Source organism: Carcharhinus amblyrhynchos, chromosome 6, assembly GCF_965287045.1.
Source record: "Carcharhinus amblyrhynchos chromosome 6, sCarAmb.v2.hapA, whole genome shotgun sequence".
Lineage (NCBI taxonomy): Eukaryota > Metazoa > Chordata > Chondrichthyes > Carcharhiniformes > Carcharhinidae > Carcharhinus > Carcharhinus amblyrhynchos.
Window position 1 is genome coordinate 68,392,862 of NC_137329.1, and position 18,890 is coordinate 68,411,751.

Sequence of the window (18,890 nt, forward strand, 5' to 3'; positions counted from 1 at the left end):
TTGGGAGTTGTGTGTGGAGTTTTCTGTTCATTTGGAGTTCACATGCGTCTGAGCTGCATTGTAGTGGAGTGGGACTAGAGGTTAGGAATGATGTTGGGAAGTTGTTCTTCCTCAGGGGGTCTCTTACAGTGTGGACCCCTCTTTCTGCCATACTGTTCAACTGTATTTTGTGAAGCTGGTATGGTGCCGGAAGTTGTAAGTGATCATTGAAGTATTCATTTACAAATGATGGACTGCTGTTCAGAGTGGGGTGCTATGGTTTGCAAACATCTCCTTCAATGCTCTCATCATTTCCTCTGTTTATCGTGTACAATTGCTCCATCTTGATCCACTGGACCTGGGAATGTCTGGAGATCCGGTATTGAGAACAGAATTGGGAACTGGCTGATAGATTTTGTTTATTGTGGGTTGACAGTAGAGCCTTTGCTGCTGCCCCTGTCCTACAAAGCCAATAGTTGCTTCCTGCAGCTGTTCTAGAATCACTGAGCCTCTTGTCATGTTTTTCCATTGTTGCACTACAGACCAGGTGCACCCTCTAGGCCTTGCAAAATGCCCGACCTTGTGTGTTTAAATATTTCTGGTGCAGAGATGATTCAGAATGGTAAGTGGTTGAAGCAGAATGTGCCAAAGCAGATGATGAATGTGATCAGCAATCAAAACTTTCCGTTTAGTGAAGTTGCCAAAAAACTTTGCTGACATGAAGCTTTGTAAACACTGTGCTTTTGAGATCTTGGTTAGGCTATTATCCACTGGGAAGATGGAGTGAACGTCTCTCACCATGACTTTATTGAGTTGTGTCAAGTTGATGTGGATATATAGGAGTAGGCCATTCAGCCCCTCAAGCTCACTCCATCATTCAATAAGATCATGGCTGATCTGTGGTCTGCCCTCAGCCCATATCCTTTGATATGGGCTTCAGACATTCTCTGCTGAATAAATATTTGTCTATCTCAGAACTAAACCTAACAATTGAACCAGCACCAACCACTGTTTCACAAAGAGAGTCCAAACCTGCACACTCTGCACATAGAAATGTTTTCTAACATCTCTCCTGAACGGCTTAACCCCAATTTTTAGGTTATGGCCCTGGTTCTAAAGCTTCTGATGAATGGAAACAGTTTATCCTTAACCATCCTATCCTTCCCTATAAATCTTTAGTAGATTTCTAGCAGATCACACATCAACCTTCTGAATTTGAGAGAATAAAGCCAGCCTTTTAGATATGAAGGCCAGCATTCTCTTGGCCTTCTTGACTATTTTCTGTACTTGTTCATGGCATTTTAAGGAGCGATACACCTAAAACCCCAAATCTCATTTCACATGCACTGAATTGGTGCCTTCTAAAAAATACTCAGACTTATCCTTTTTGATCAGAAATGGATAACCTCACACTTTTGTGTGATTTGTCAGGCATGACGTACCCTTCATGAACCCATTCTGACTCTCCCGATTAACTGAAATTTCTCAAGGTGATCAGTTACCCTATCTTTGATTAATGACCCTAACAATTTCCCAACACAGACTTAGGGCTAACTGGTCTGTAATGCTCTGGGTTCACTCTGTCACCCTTCTTAATGAGCGGAGTGACATGAGCCAATTTCCACTCCAGGGGATGACTTCTCAACCTAGGGAACTCTGAATGGATTGATGGAGGGACCCATTTAGATTTGGGACTGGGTCCATTCTGTGACACCATTTGGGATGGGGGTGGGGGGGGAGGCAGGAATGATCCTCATTTCAGCCGTTGCTCCATGAGTGAATGGGGTATTTTAATAGGATGAAGAAGCAGATGAGTTTAAAAACCTCCCTGAGCGTAATCCTGCCTGATCCTCAGTCAATCCGGTTTCAGGACTTCCTTTTTAAGTTTGAAACCAGCCCCTTGTTGGTTTACCTTATCAGTTTTTTGGAGGAGATTGAGTTTAAAAGTGAACATTCTTGGTTGTGGCAACAAATATAATCTCTCATACTCTTTTGTCTTCATCTAAGTATCACCTACCAATGACTTTTCACCAGCTTGTGTTGTGGTGCAATGGGAAATCTTGAGGTACAGGAGCTCTCAGAAAATGTGTTGGCCATATCATTTCTAAATCAAATATTACATTCTTTTTCCAATGTATTCAGAATTTCTGTCCCAAGTGTCAGTAAAGCTGTGCATTGAAGTGAAAACTCAGTGTTGGTAGATATTTCATTTTGACCCATATGGTATTTTGAATCATTAATCTTCAGTGTTACGAGAATTTCATTATGTAATAATTTAATTCATATTAAAATGTTGAATTACAGAAAACACAACTTACTTCTGACCAGGAAATGGTATATAGAGGGATCACTGCTTTTCCTGATTTATATTTCTAATCTAGAGTAGGGTGTACAGGACCCTTTTAGGGCTGGGGAATATGCAGACAAGTGGCATATGAAATTTAATGTAGAGAAGTGTAAAATGATACATTTTGATCAGAAGAGGAAAGTTGACATAAAATGCAGGAGCAGAGGAACCTGGATGTATGTGTGCACAAATCATTGAAGGTGGCAGAGAAGGTAGTGAGAAAACAATTACTAAACTATACTGAATCCTGGGTTTTATAAATAGGAGCATGGAGTACAAAAGCAAGTTAGTTATGAACCTTCATCACTGTTCAGCCTCAATAGGAAGGTTGTGAAGGTTTTGGAGAGAATGCAGAATGGTTTACACGAATGGTTCCAGGGATGAAAAACTTCAGTTATAGAAACGTGGAGTCATAGAGGTTTACAGCATGGAAACAAGCCTTTTGGCCCAACTTGTCCATGCTGCCCTTTTTTTAAAAACCCCTAAGCTAATCCCAATTGCCTGCATTTGGCCCATATCCCTCTATCCATGTAACTATCTAAATGCTTATCTTATCCATGTAACTATCTAAATGCTTTTCAAAAGATAAAATTGTACCCGCCTCTACTACTATGTCTGGCAGCTTATGCAGACACTCACCACCCTCTGTGTGAAAAAATTGGCTCTTTGGACACTTTGATATCTTTCCCCTCTCGCCTTAAACCTATGCCCTCTAGTTTTAGACTCCCCTACCTTTGGGAAAAGATACTGACTAGCTATCTTGCCTATGCCCCTCATTATTTTATAGACCTCTATAAGATCACCCTTCAGCCTCCTACACTCCAGAGAAAAAAGTCCCAGTCTATCCAGCCTCTCCTTATAACTCAAACCATCAAGTCCCAGTAGCATCCTAGTAAATCTTTTCTGCATTCTTTCTAGATTAATAATATCCTTTCTATAATAGTGACCAGAACTGTACACAGTATTCCAAGTGTGGCCTTACCAATATCTTGTACAACTTCAACAAGACATCCCAACTCCTGTATTCAATGTTCTGACCGATGAAACCAAGCATGCTGAATGCCTTCTTCACCACTCGGTCCACCTGTGATTCCTGTTAAGAGGATAGGTTAGAGAGGTTGTGACTGTTGTTCTTGGAGAGAAGAAAGCTAAGAGAACCTAGAAGAGAAAATCTCAGCAGGTCTGGCAGCATCTGTAATGAGAGAAAAGAGCTGAAATTTCGAGTCCAAATGACCCTTTGTCAAAGCTGGGAGGAAATTTGATAGAGATGTTCAGAAAAAGGATGCAGACCTGCTTTGTCCACTTCGTAGTCCAGATAGTTCACTTGAGATATCCCTTCTTAGTCCTAACTGGCTGTTGAAAGAACTTTCTCCAAAATCTGTAGGTTTCCACCTTTGTTTTACCTGTGAGGAGAACGTCATCCAGATAAATGGCCATCTGAGGTAGACCTTGTAAGCTGCTCTCCATTGTTCTCTGGAAGTTCACGCAGGTCGACAATACCCCAGAATATTGATTGTGTTGATAGAGGCCCTTATCAATGGTGGAATATATCAGTGAATTTTCCTCCAGACAGGAATAAAGGTTGTAGCCAAAACTCCCAGAGATTCCCCTGTAGATTTCTCTACAGGTATGTCAAGAATAAAAGATTGGTTAGGGCAAGATTAGGGCCAGTCAGAGACAGCAGTGGGAAGTTGTGCGTGGAACCTGAAGAGATAGGAGAGGCACTGAATGAATATTTTTCGTCAGTATTCACGCAGGAAAAAGTCAGTGTAGTCGAGGAGAATACTGCGATACCAGGTAGTAGACTAGACGGGATTGAAGTACATAAGGAGGAGGTGTTGGCAATTCTTGAGAGTGTGAAAATAGATAAGTCCCTGGGCCAGATGGGATTTACCCTAGGATTCTCTGGGAGGCTAGGGAGGAGATTGCAGAGCCTTTGGCTTTGATCTTCATGTCGTCATTGGCTTCAGGTATAGTGCCAGAAGACTGGAGGATAGCAAATGTTGTCCCCTTGTTCAAGAAGGGGAGTAGAGGCCATCCTGGGAATTACAGACAAGTGAGCCTTACTTCTGTTGTGGGCAAAGTTTTGGAAAGAATTATAAGGGATAAGAATTATAATCATCTAGAGGGAAATAAATTGATTAGGGATAGTCAACATGGTTTTGTGAAGGGTAGGTCGTGCCTCACAAACTTTATCGAGTTTTTTGAAAAGGTGACCAAAGAGGTGGATAAGGGTAAGGCAGTTGACGTGGTGTATATGGATTTTAGCAAAGCGTTTGATAAGGTTCCCCATGGTAGGCTATTGCAGAAAATGCAGATGCATGGGATTGAGGGTGATTTAGCAGTTTGGATCAGGAATTGGCTAGCTGATAGAAGACAGAGGGTGGTGGTTGATGGGAAATATTCAACCTGGAGTTCAGTTACAAGTGGTGTACCTCAAGGGTCTGTTTTGGGGCCACTGCGGTTTGTCATTTTTATAAATGACCTAGATGAAGGTGTAGAAGGATGGATTAGTAAATTTGCTGACAACACCAAAGTTGGAGGAGTTGTAGACAGTGAGGATGGATGTTACAGTTTGCAGAGGGACATAGATAAGCTGCAGAGCTGGGCCGAGAGGTGGCAGATGGAGTTCAATACGGAAAAGTGTGAGGTGATTCACTTTGGTAAAAATAACAGGAGTACAGAATATAGGGCTAATGGAAGGACTCTTAGTAGTGTTGACGAGCAGAGAGATCTCAGGGTACATGTGCATAGCTCCCTGAAAGCTGGTACCCAGGTTGATAAGGTTGTTAGGAAGGCGTATGGTGTGTTAGCTTTTATTGGTAGAGGGATTGAATTTCGGAGCCGTGAGGTCATGTTACAACTGTACAAAACTCTGGTGTGGCCGCACTTGGAGTATTGTGTACAGTTCTGGTCGCCACATTATAAGGAGGACGTGGAGGCATTGGAAAGGGTGCAGAGAAGGTTTACCAGGATGTTGCCTGGTATGGTGGGAAGGTCTTATGAGGAAAGGCTGAGGGACTTGACGTTACTTTCTTTGGAGAGAAGAAGGTTATGAAGTGACCTGATTGAGGCGTACAAGATGATCAAAGGATTGGATAGGGTGGACAGTGAGAGCCTTTTACCTCGGATGGTGATGGCTAACATGAGGGGACATAGCTTTAAATTAAGGGGTGATAATTATAGGACGGGTGTCAGAGGTAGGTTCTTTACTCAGAGGGTAGTAAGGGCGTGGAATGCCCTGCCTGCAGCAGTTGTGGACTCACCAACTTTAAGGGCGTTCAAATGGTCAGTGGATAGGCATATGGATAACATTGGAATAGTTTAGGTTAGAGGGTCATTAGATTGGTTCCACTGGTTGGCGCAACATCGAGGGCCGAAGGGCCTGTACTGCGCTGTAATGTTCTATGTTCTATATGAGTTCTCAGTTTTGCCAAAATGGGGAAGGGTGTCGAAGTTTACAGGGAGACTTGGACAAGTTGCAGAGCTGGGCCGAGAGGTGGCGGATGGAGTTTAATGCGGAAAAGTGTGAGGTAATTCACTTTGGCAGGAATAACAGATGTGTAGAGTAAAGGGCTAACGGTAGGACTCTGAATAGTGTGGATGAACAGAGGGATCTAGGTGTATGTGTACATAGATCCCTGAAAGTTGGGAATCAAGTAGATAGGGTTGTTAGGAAGGCATATGGTGTCTTGGCGTTTATTGTAGGGGGATTGAATTTAGGAGCCGCAGCATCATGTTGCAACTGTACAAAACTCTGGTGCGGCCGCACTTGGAGTATTGTGTGCAGTTCTGGTCCCCACATTATAGGAAGGATGTGGAGGCTCTGGAGAGGGTGCAGAGGAGGTTTACCAGGATGTTGCCTGGTTTGGAGGGGAGGTCCTATGAGGAGAGACTGAGGGATTTGAGGTTGTTTTTGTTAGAAAGAAGGCAGCTAAGAGGGGACCTTATTGAAACATATAAGATGATTAGAGGTTTAGATAGGGTGGACAGTGATAGCCTTTTTCCTCGGATGGAGAAAGCTAGCACGAGGGGGCATGGCTTTAAATTAAGGGGTGGTAGTTATAGGACGGATGTCAGGGGTAGATTCTTTACCCAGAGGGTGGTGAGGGATTGGAATGCCCTGCCTGCTGCAGTTGTAAATGCGCCTAGTTTGGGGGCGTTTAAGAGATCCGTGGATAGGTTTATGGATGGAAAGGGATTGGTTTAGGTTAGAGGGTCATTGCTTTTTAACTGGTTGGCGCAACATCAAGGGCCGAAGGGCCTGTTCTGCGCTGTAATGTTCTATGTTCTATGTTCTAAAATCTTATCTAAAGTTAAGGATTGGTGTTCAATGTGAATTGCACTGAACACTGATTCTTCAACCACTGATACGGCTGTGCCTGTAACGACCTCCATTAGTGCTGGCTGTCCATTTAATCTTAACAGTTATCTTAATTGGTTCCAATTTAGACATTGCTATGCAGTTTAATTATTCCATGTCGGATGTAGGTGAACCTTCCAGGATGTGCACTCTCGTGGACACCAACCTACATGCCATTTTCCGAAATCTAGGTCTTGAAGGCTTACTTTGCTGCTCTGACTCTGCGTTATCAGCAACAATGCCTTGCCGGGTGAGATTCTGAAGGAATTATTGACTGTCTAGTCAAGGCTTTGCTTTGGGGTTGTACTTGGGCAGACCTGGTTGATGGTGGGTGCAGGGATGGCTTTGTAATCTCCTGCACTCGAGTGCTAGTCACCGGATTCAGTTGAATCGGCCTAGGTGTTGACTTCCATCGGGATACCTTGCGACTCATATGTCCCTCTTGCAGCATTTTGCAACAATAAGGCCAGCTGTAGCGACTGTTGAAATCCAAGCATCAGCTAACAGGCATTTTTGGTTAGTTACATTATTTATCCCACATACCAAAGGGTCTCTTAGCATCTTAGTAAACGTCACACTGAATTCACATGCTTCCGCCAGTCATCTCAACCTTGTTAGGAAACCCGTAACGGACTCCCCATCTCTTGGAGTGCCGAATAAAACTGGTAACTTCTCGGGATCAGAGGTGGCTTAGGATCATAAGAGCCCCTCAATAGGTCTGCCAATTCCTGGAAGGTTTGGTCTCTTGTGCTTCGGAGAAAGTTATGCTATGAATAATGGCAAATGCTGACAGTCAACAAGCAGTTAGAAGAATAATCTGTTGCTTTGCATCTGCCACAATGTCATTAGCCTTAAAAAAGTAACGCATGCATTCCACATATCGGATCCAGTCCTCCACAGCAAGTTCAACAGTGTCCAGTTTCCCAAACAGAGGCATGATGTCGGAAAATGGCTTACCCCAAGCAAACCCAGCTGTTAGCAAGCAAGCTCTTCAGGGTCGTTCTTTTTTTCTGTCGCCACTGAAATAGCCTCTCATGGGCAGGTGTCCCTTTATTAGATTCCCTTCATTTATAAACTCTATTCAACTCTAGAATGCTTTAGGTAAAAGGTCAAAATCAGGAGTGCCTGTGGGCCTGACATTTATATACAGATGAGACTCCCTGATTGGACAGGCAATTCTGACCTCAATCAGGGACGGAGTTTTGTACTGAACCAAATAAACAAAATCAAATTAACTTGGGGACAACTCAAAAAGGGCAGCTCCCTAAAAGGAGAGAAATCACCAGAAACAAAAGACAAAGCAGAAAGGAAACTTAAAACATCAAATTAAAATGTGATTAAAGGGGTCAATAATACACCCCAGTCCCTGCAGTGCCCAGTGGGCACAGAAGACATCAGCTGTATTCTCCAGCACTGCATGATCCCTCTTCAGGGAAACCTGGCCATGACTATAGCCGCGGTAGAGGGGCAGACAGTCGGGTTGGATGACCCCCTTGATGGAACAACTTACCAGGCCCAGGAGTAGGTTGATCTCAATTAGGGAGCTCATATTCCAGGAAGCCAACCTCATGGACCTCACTGTAGTCACTACAGAGGATTGGATAATTCCGAATGTTATACCCTTGTTCAAAAAGGAGTGCTAGGATAAAGCCGACAACTACACACCAATCAGTTTGGCTTCAGTGATAGGGAAACATCAGGAAACTTGGGACAAAACAAACAATTATTTAGACAGATGCAAGATAATTAAGGAAAGCTATCATGGATTCATTAAGGGAAAATCATTTTTAATTTTCTGGAAATTTTTTAACGAGGTAACTACAAAAGGTTGATGAGGACAATGCTGATGATGTGACAATGTATATGGATTTTTAAAAGGGATATGATACAACGTCACACAACAGTGACTGTGGGATGACACAGTGGTTAGCACTGCTGTCTCACAGCATTACGGACTTTCACCCAAGGCCACAATTGAACCCAAGTCCCTGGCGAAAGAAATTGTTTTCTGTTGGGCTGTGGGGTAAGAGCAGGGCAATAGGATTAATTTAGTTTCACACTGACAGGATGGTTGGAATGGCATCATTTCCCTGCTGATTATTTCTGATCATTCTCTAGGATCTGGAACTAATATTGAGCTTGCCTCCTGTCTCTGTTTAGGTAACAAAGCTGATCTAAAGGAAAAGCGTGAGGTTCCATTCGAGGAAGCCTGCAACGTAGCTGAGAAATTTGGACTGTTGGCCGTGCTGGAGACATCAGCCAAAGAAGCACAGAACGTTGATGAGGCTTTTCTGCTGATAACTCGGGAGCTGCTGGCAAGGAATGGCCTCCACTTATCCAGTGAGAACTCTCGGAGTACCCTCCAGCTGGACTCACGGCCAGTCAATACCACACCGACCCCTGAGAGTCGATCCTGCTCCTGTTCACCACATTGAGCAACATGCTTCCAATCAGTGGTGGAGTCTGGAGTTTGGATCCTGCAATATGACAGGCTTCCAGAATGACATGATAATTCTCCTGGTGGTAACCTGCAGAAATATCAGTCCCTTTTCTCAACTCAGCTTCAGTGGGGGTGCAATGGCTACTCAGTGATTGCTGTTCTGGACTTGTTCAGCGACCTCCTCAACACAGCATCTGGCGAAAGTACATGTCATTTCTGGGGTTTAACTGAGAACATTCTGTAAGATAAGGAACGACAGAGTCGCTGTAGCAGTGAATTCTGCAGCTTGGTGTACATTCATTCAGATCTGTTCCCTAAGATGTGACTGTTGCTGTAACTCAGCAATCAGTGTGAGGAACTTTCAAAATAAACTCAAATAATCTACATTCCAATGGCTTCTTTGTGTTCTTCTCTCAACTTTACCTGCCAACAGTGCAGCACTCCCTCAGGACTAATTCTCTGACAGTGTAGCATTCCCTCAGTACTGACCCTCAGCTATGTAGCGCACTCTTAGTACTGTCTCTCTGACAGTGCAGCATTCCTGCAGTACTGAGCACATGACATTGCAGCACTCCCTCAGTACTGACCCTCTGGCAATGCAGCACTCCTGATGTGGAGATGCCAGCATTGGACTGGGGTGGGCACAGTAATAACTCTCATAACACCAGGTTTTAACCTGGTGTTGTGAGACTTCTAACAATGCAGACTCCCACAGTATTCAGTCTCAGACAGTGCAGCACTCCCTCAGCACTGAACTTCTTACAGTGTAGCTCTGACAGTACTGACCCTCTGACCGTGATCAGTACGGATTCTCTGACAATTCAACATTCTCTCACTACTTCCCCTCTGACAGTGAAGCACTCCTGCAGTGATGACCCTACAACAGTGCAGCTCTCCCTCGGTACTGACCCTCTGACAATGTAGCACTCCCTCATTACTGACTTTCTAACAGTGCAGCACTGCCTCAGGACTGACCCTTTGACGGTGCAGTACTGACTGTTTGGCAGTGCAGCACTTTACCAGTACAGACCTCTGACAGTGCAGGGCTCACTCAGTACTTACACCTGAACTGGAGGGGCACGAATATCCTGGCTGGGAGTTTTGCTAGTGTGGTTCGGATGAGTTTAAACTAATGTGGCAGGGGGGTGGGATCAAAACAATAGGTCAATAAGCATAGAGGCTGGGGACGAGCTCGGGGCCAAAACAAGGCTATCTAAGAGGAAGAGCATTCTGGGGGAGGATGACCTCAGTGGGCCTGGAGGTCTGGAGTGTATCTGCTTCAACACAAGGAGCGTAACGGGCAAGACAGATGAACTTAGAGCCTTAATGCTTGCGCGGAACTTGGATGTGGTTGCAGTGACGGAGACTTGGTTAAAAGGACAGGACTGGCAGCTGAATAAGTGTTTTAGGTGAGACAGAAGAGGGGCAAGAAGAGATGGGGGAGTAGCAATACTGCTTAGGGACCATATAACTGCGGCACAGAAGGTGGACAATTTAGAAGGGCTCATGTAACGTGTCACTGTGGGTAGAGCTCAGAAACAGGAAGGGCACAGGCACTATGCTGGGGGTATACTACAGGCCTCCCAACAGCCCATGGGAAGTTGAGGAATGGATATGTAAGGAGATTCTGGACAGGTGCAGAAAAAATAGGGTTGTTGTAGTGGGAGACTTTAATTTCCCGTCTATAGACTGGAAATCGCTTAGAGATGGGGGTCTGGACGGGGAGGAATTTATAAAATACGTACAGGAATGGTCTTTGGAACAATATGTTTATAGTCCAACTAGAGAGGGGGCTATACTGGATCTAGTACTGGGGAATGAGTCTGGTCAGGTCATCAAAGTTTCAGTAGGGGAACATGTGGCAAATAGTGACCACAGTTCTGTAAACTTTAGGATAGTCATGGAAAAGGATGAGTGTTGTCCTATGGGTAAGGTGCTGAATTGGGGGAAGGCTAACTACAGCCGGATTAGGCAAGATTTGGTGGCTGTTGATTGGGAGAGGCTGTTTAAGGGTAAATCCACATCTGGCATATGGGAGCCTTTTAAGGAGCAGTCGATAGGACTGTAGGACAGGTATGTGCCTGTAAAATGGAAGGACAGGAAAGGTAGGATTCGAGAGCTGTGGAAACCAGGGAAATCGTAGGTCTAATCAAAAAGAAAAAAAGAGGCATACATAAGGTCCAGGCAGCTAAAAACAGATGGAGCCCTGGAAGAATACAGAGAAAGTAGAAACGAACTCAAACGGGAAATTAGAAGGGCAAAAAGAGGTCACAAAATGCCCTTGGCAGACAGGATTATGGAGAATCCTAAGGCATTTTATACATACGTTAGGAACAAGAGGGTTGTCAGGGAAAGAATCGGACCTCTCAGGGGCAAAGGAGAGAATTATGCTGAGAGGCCAAGGAAGTAGGTGAGATCTTAAACGAATACTTTGCATGAATATTCACACAGGAGAGGGCCATGTTGACTGGTAGTGTCTCAGAGGGATGTGTTTACCCATTAGAAAATATCTCAATTACAAGGGAAGAAGTGTTAGGATTTTTAGGAAACATTAAGATAGACAAATCCCCAGGGCCTGATGGCATCTATATTAGACTACTCAGGGAGACAAGAGATGAAATTGCTGGGCCTCTAACAGAAATCTTTGTCTCTTCACTGGACACAGGTGAGGTCCCAGAGGATTGGAGGATAGCAAATGTGGTCCCGTTATTTAAGAAGGGTAGCAAGGATAACCCGGGTAATTATAGGCTGGTGAGCTTGACGTCCGTGGTTGGGAAATCGTTGGAGAAGATTCTTAGAGATAGGATACATGCACATTTAGAACGGAATAATCTCATTAGCGATAGACAGCATGGTTTTATACGAGGGAGGTCATGCCTCACAAATTTGGTTGAGTTTTTTGAGGAAGTGACAAAAATGATTGACAAGGGAAGGGCCATGGATGTCGCCTATATGGATTTTAGTAAAGCATTTGACAAAGTCCCTCATGGCAGGCTGGTGCAAAAGTTAAATCTCACGGGATTAGAGGTGAGCTAGCTTGATGGGTGGAGAATGGGATTGGGGGTTATAGATAGGAGTTGATGTGATCGGCGCAACTCGTGGGCTGAAGGGCCTGTTTGTGCTGTAGTGTTCTATGTTCTATGTTAACTGTCTTGGCCATAGAAGACAGAGGGTAGCAGTGGAGGGGTCTTTTCTGGTTGGAGGTCTGTGACTAGTGGTGTTCCGCAGGGCTCTGTACTGGGACCTCTGCTGTTTGTGATATATATAAATGATTTGGAAGAAGAGGTAGCTGGTGTGATCAGTAAGTTTGCGGACGATACAAAGATTGCTGGAGTCGCGGATAGTGATGAACATTGTCAGAGAATACAGCAGGATATAGATAGGCTGGAAAATTGGGTGGAGAAATGGCAGATGGAATTTAATCCAGATAAATGTGAAGTGATGTATTTCGGTAGATCCAATGCAGAGGGGGAGCTATACGATAAATGGCAGAACCATCAGGAGTATAGACACGAAGAGGGACTTGGGTGTGCAAGTCCACAGATCCTTAAAGGTGGCAGCACAGGTGGAGAGGGTGGTGAAGAAGGCATATGGCGTGCTTGCCTTAATTGGACAGGGCATTGAGTATAAAAGTTGGCATATGATGTTGCAGCTACATAGAGCATTGGTTAGGCCACATTTGGAATACTGCATCCAGTTCTGGTTGCCACACTAGCGGAAGGACTTGGAGGCTTTGGAGAGAGTACAGAAAAGGTTTATCTGGATGTTGCCTGGTACAGAGGGTCTTAACTATGAGGAGAGATTGGGTAAACTGGGGTTGTTCTCCCTGGAAAGGTGGAGGATGAGGGGCGACCTAATAGAGGTGTAAAAAATTATGAAGGATATAGATAGGGTGAACAGTGGTAAACTTTTTCCCAGGTCAGAGATGACAAACACGTGGGGTCACAGGTTCAAGGTGAGGAGGGCAAGGTTCAACACAGATGTCAGGGGGCTGTATTTTACACAGAGGGTGATGGGGGTCTGGAATGCACTGCCAAGCAAGGTCGTTGAGGCAGACACGCTGGGATCGTTTCAGACTTATCCAGATAGCCACATGAACAGACTGGGAATAGAGGGATACAAACGAATGGTCTAATTGGGCACATGAGCGGCTTGGAGGGCTGAAGGGCCTGTTGCTGTGCTGTACTGTTCTTTGTTCTTTCTACTTACTAGCTAGAGCAGTGCTCCCTCAGTGCTGATCATTGGACAGTGCAGCAGTTTCTCAGTACTGACTCTGTGCCAATGCAGCATTCCCTCATTACTACCAACTGACTATACAATGTGGAAGTTAAACTGTTCAGATTGAAGTTTTGTAATATGGAAGTTAAATTGTTCAAATTAAAGTTTAATGTTTTCTCTGTACAGTAGTGGAAAATGTTTATCAGCTTACAGACTTTCGAAAGGGTACAATGTCTGCTATTCAGCATGAACAGACTAATCTTCATCTGCATAAGCCCCATAACATTTGACTTTTTGGACTTCACCAGAGGATGAGCAAGATCAGAGTTTTCTATGACAAACACCAAAGGCAAGATATAGGGATCTGCTATACAAATGAAGGATTGGCAGAAGATAGTTTTTTATCGAACAAGGAAGGGCAAAAGCTAGGCTTTAATTGGTGAATATGTATTCAGATGAAGCATTAGAAAAATTACTTTCTGATCTGCCATAATTGACTATAATTTGCTACATTGTCTTTCTGTAATATCAGAAACACTTAAAGAAAGGCTGTGACCTTGTTTCTTCTTGTGCACAAGTCATTAAAGGCCTCATATTGATTATGCAAGGTGTCTAACGCTGTCTGTAGCCAAGTCAACTAAGAGTGCCTAAGGTTGCTGGTACCCAGGATCTCTGACAGTTTTTGGAGGTTCCACTGAGACTGCAAATCCTCGGAGTGTACACATGGAAAGGAAGTGTGGTGCATCATTGACCAATGGCTCAGAGACCGTGGATGCCTAATTTTGGGCATCAAGCTGTCTTGACTGGGAGAACATACACGCTGTCCTGTGTAACCATTACAGAGGTAAGCAATGGGGGTTCGAGTCCCCCAGGGTGCAGCATAAGGGTTTGGGGTTATACTCTCCTGGGTGTTCAATGCACAGTTGGGTACGTTTCTTGTTTACTGCGGTCCCAGTTTACTGATTGGCTACCTAGGTTCTAAATTGCTCAAATTATTCCCCAAAACTTTATGTGTCTGTCTCTGTCCCTCTCTCGGTCTTTTGTAAGAAGTCTCACAACACCAGGTTAAAGTCCAATAGATTTATTTGGTATCATGAGCTTTTGGAGCACTGCCCCTCCATCAGGTGAGTTCACTCACCCTGTTAGAACCTTAACTGTCTGTGTTTGTGTGTGTGTGTCCCACGCTGGCCAGCATGGATAGATCATAGGAAATTCATTAGGGAAGGCAAATGAACCTCCCCACAAAGGAACACCTATTGTATGTACACTCTGGGCCAGAAAGCTTGTGCCATGTTCCAGAATGGGTGAAGTAGACACAGAGTAAGGGGAAGCTTTTTCCACCTGATGGTACCCTTCACAGGGACCATATTGAGAGTTTGGGATGTGTGTTAGGAGTAAAGAAGAACGGTAAGAGACACATTGGGTGGTCTGCATATCTCCAGTGGTGAACGGAGGTACAGAAGCTTCTGGATGAGTCATGGAAAAAGGATTTAGAAAATGCTAGAAGGTCTGAGGAACTAAGGACTCACAAGGGACATGTTAAGGCCAAGATCTTGGTTGTGCAACGTCCTCATAACCCCACTAACAAATCACCTTCTACTGAGAAGGATGAGGAGGAGGAAGATCGTTTGCCACTGTATCCTCCTTTACCAGACTTACAATCAAGTTCAGTTGGGGGCATACAAACTCCCATCTCCATATGGGTCAGCCCTCCCCACTGATGTCCTTGACAATACTCTTCACAGAGATTCCCCCTCTTGCTGCTGCAGGGCCTTCAGGATTCATGGCAGCCGCATCCCCAAGAATCCCCATCCCATCTCGAACCAGATCCCAGGCACCCTTTGCACCAGTGCGATAAATGCTCCTCCATGCCTTTCCTGAAAACCGTGGTGAACTCGCCCTTGGACATCTTCCGAGTTACCGGCCATCATATCTCTGATGTAGAGAAATTTATCCGGAAACGTAAAATCTTTCAAATGATGAAAGGATGACTTTGATGTTGGCCTGGTGCCTATGTGGGCACTGAGAAGTGGAAGTCACTCTGTGATCAGCTGCAGTGGCCTAACAGGGACATTACCCCTGCAGCCTTAGACCAACTCTGACAATGACTGGTCAAAGTCCTGTGCAAGTCGTTCCCTTCTGCTGTTGATTGGCATAAAATTCATGCTCCTGTTCAGAAACTTGATGAGGGTGTGCAGGATTATTGAGTGTTTTTGTGCTATTTTTAATAAACGTTGTGGTATATCTCAAGATGCTAGAATGTCGGCACTCATAAATGCTCTTGTACAGCTGTTGCACCAGCTCCAATACCAGAAACCTAAACCAGGGAACAGATGCGCAGGTAAGATGTTATATGCTGGTCAGCTAGGGCCCCAAGGGAGGCAACCACGGTGGAGCAGGAATGGGGGAACATGGGCAAGGGAAGGGATGATCGGCTGGCCAGGACGACAGCTCAGGTGCCTGCTTTACCTGCGGTCTCCAGGGACACTGGGCCCAGAACTGTCCACAGAGACAACAGGCACAGGATCTTTCAACCATGCCACTCACGCCTCCCCCACCACCTGCACCCCAAATGACCTCTTATACTACCCACCAGTCCTTTAATTCCTATTTACGATGCTGAGCCCATCAATGGCCTGTTCTCGCCATTGTTGATAAAGAGCCTATGATCCCTATTACAGTCAATGGAAAGCTTACTGAGTTTTAAATTGACACTGGAGCTACATATTCCACCATCCATATACAAGAGGCTCCTCATATCACCCCATCATCACAGACTTTGAGTGTGGTCGGTGTCTCTGAGCAATCATTATTGCTGCGCTCGTCCAACAAAATGCCTTTCACCCTCTTGGAACACAAGGGGAACACCAGTTTCTGCTAGGAATTGATGTGCCCGTAAACCTTTTGAGATGGGAGATTCTCTGTAAGCTGGGGTGTACATTTACCTGTTCTCCAGAAGGAATTTGCCTAGAAGCCCCGGAATCTACATATTTGACAGTATGCGCCCTTCTCAGCAGGTAAATGAACGATGCCCTCATCTCCAAGTGTGGTGGTGAGATCTGCTAAAGCATACTCTCTCAACACTTCCAAGGCCCCTCATCTTTTGCGGCATGAACTGATAAAGACTCTGGGCAAATACGAGCACTTCCGAGGGGAATGGTACAGTGACCTCCATTGCACAGCCCCCTACTCTCCCAAAGACCCGACCCATCATACGAGCAAGCAGCATCTCCTCATTTGGGTGAGTGTTACACTTTAATTCTTTGCTCACTATGCATCAGACCAGCATGGGTAGCTGCTGCAGTTGTCCATAACCAAAAGACTGTTTCAGGAATCCCCAAGTCTAGCATCCCATATTGCACTGTCCCTGTGTGATACAGGGACAGCAGGCAAGGAACTTGGGTTTTATGGTTTGTGGTCTCATTCACACTGACCCAGGCATACCGTCCATGATGCCGAGGGATTGATTTTTGCATATGACAATTCTGTCCAGCTCAGGGTTCCCAAAGTACATTTTGCCTATTTTCAACATAGAACCCTGGAACGCAGCAGCACCACAGCGGCCATGCCTGAGCAGTTACAGGGAGTCCCAGAGCACTTGTGGGCAAGGGGCCCCAACAATGTGGGTCGTGTGCTGTTGGCAGAACCCTTTAAGGTGCTGCTAGACCCGACCAAACCCTTGCCTCAGAAATCCCAGCGTCCGACCCGTTCTGGAAGAAGTCCTACACCTTGGAGTTTTTGTCCCAACTATCTAATAGAGGTATATAAGATTATGAAGGGTATAGATAGAGTAAACAGAGGTAAACTATTTCCTATGATAGAGACACACAGTACGAGGGGCCATGGGCTTAAGGTGAGGGGGGAGAGGTATAACACAGATATTAGAGGGAGGTTTTTCACACAGAGGGTGGTGGGGGTATGGAATGCTCTGCCAAGTAAGGTGGTAGAGGCAGGCACGCTGGAGTTGTTTAAGAGTAACTTAGACAGGCACATGAGTGGGTTGGAGATGGGTGGATATAGGAGATTGTTTTAGATAAAGTTCATTAGCAGGGGGACGTCCCTGGTAATGTAAAAGGATGTGGTATGATAATAATGTTTTTTCTCTTTTAATTCACAGGTTTTAAGTCGGTCCGCCTTGTTGTCCAACGAGGGGCATACACACGATGGGTCGTACTTGGGCTGCTCTTGAATGTTTGAGATTGGCCTAGTGCTTCATGTCGTTAGGGTGTGCTTAAACTAGACCAGATACTGGGCAACACGACAGCTCAGTGACTATCACTGATTGCTGTGCAGACACATGGATTTGGGGCCAGTGTTTGTGGGAGTTTGCGCATTCTCCCCGTGCTTGCGTGGGTTTTTTCCAGGTGCTCCGGTTTCCTCCCACACCCCAAAGATGTGCTATTAGGCTGATTGGCAGTAATAAATTGTCCCTAAATTAGTTTCCCTCAGTGTGGATTGCCATAAAACAATAAATAGGGGTCATGGGTGGAGGGGGTACTGGTAATATTAAAATGGCGGCGTGGGCTCATTGGGCTGAAGGGCCTGTTTCCTGGGCTGTTTTTGTTCTTTGTTCTATTAGTCCCTGTAACACCCCCATCCTTCCCATAAAGAAATCGGGTAAGAACGCCTGGTGTTTTGTCTAGGATCCCCAGGCAGGAAATTCCTGTGTCATACCAGTATTTCCAGTGGTTCCTAATCCTGCCACAATTCTGAGCTGCATCCCTCCACTCACTATATGGTCGTGGACTTGTGCAGTGCTTTTTTTCAATCCCCATTCATTCAGATTCCCAGCACATTTTTGCCTTTACCTACAGGGGCAAACAGCATACCGTGGATTTGATTGCTTCAGGGCTGCACTATTTTTTCACGTGCCCTCCAGTTCGATTTGGTTGATGTCTCCTCTCTCCATGGTTCTACCGTCCTTCAGTATGTTGGCGATCTCCTCGTCTGTTCCCCATCGCTTGAGGCCTGCTTGTAGAACTCCCGGACACTGTTGTGCGCCCTTGCTGGTAAGGGTCACAAGACCTCCAAAGACAAACTACAGCTCTGTAGCCCTTGGGTTGATTAATTAAGTCACGTGTTGGAAGGGCTGATCTGCCTCCTTTCCCGCAAGTGTGTAGACAGTATCATCTCACTTCTCAAACCACGCACAAAAAAGAAACGTGCCAGCCTTTTGAATATGGCAGGCTACTGTTTTAAGTGGGTATCAACTGTGCTGGAATCAGCAAGACCTTGCCCTTCCCTCAGCCCCTGACGATATCCTCTTAACTTGGAGGACACTTGGAAGAAACTGCTCTGGCCACCACACCTGCATTAGGGCTGCCAGATTACAACAAGGCTTTCAACCTCTATGTCTATGAATGAAATACATTCTCCCAGGCTGTCCTCACCCAATCCCACAGGCGGGGTTCCAACGGCCTGTGGCCTACTATAGCTCCCATCTCGACCTCGTTGTGTGGGGGCCTACCCTCCTGCTTCTGTTCCATTGCGGCTGCCTACTTGGTCATTATTTCCACAAAGCTGACCCTGGGTTACCAACCAAG

The 18,890-nt window shown here is 45.3% G+C and overlaps 1 protein-coding gene across 2 annotated transcripts in view; it reads left to right on the forward strand.

Annotated features, from left to right (window-relative positions):
* Positions 1-9,505, forward strand: part of LOC145344485 (ras-related protein Rab-19-like) — a 30,602-nt gene extending 21,097 nt beyond the window's left edge. For both annotated transcript variants that reach the window (XM_080191659.1, XM_080191660.1), the window contains exon 4: positions 8,850-9,505. In XM_080191659.1, coding sequence (XP_080047785.1) covers positions 8,850-9,124 — 275 coding nt within the window. In that variant the 3' untranslated portion in view covers positions 9,125-9,505. The remainder of the gene's footprint in view (positions 1-8,849) is intronic.
* The last annotated feature ends 9,385 nt before the right edge of the window (positions 9,506-18,890 follow it).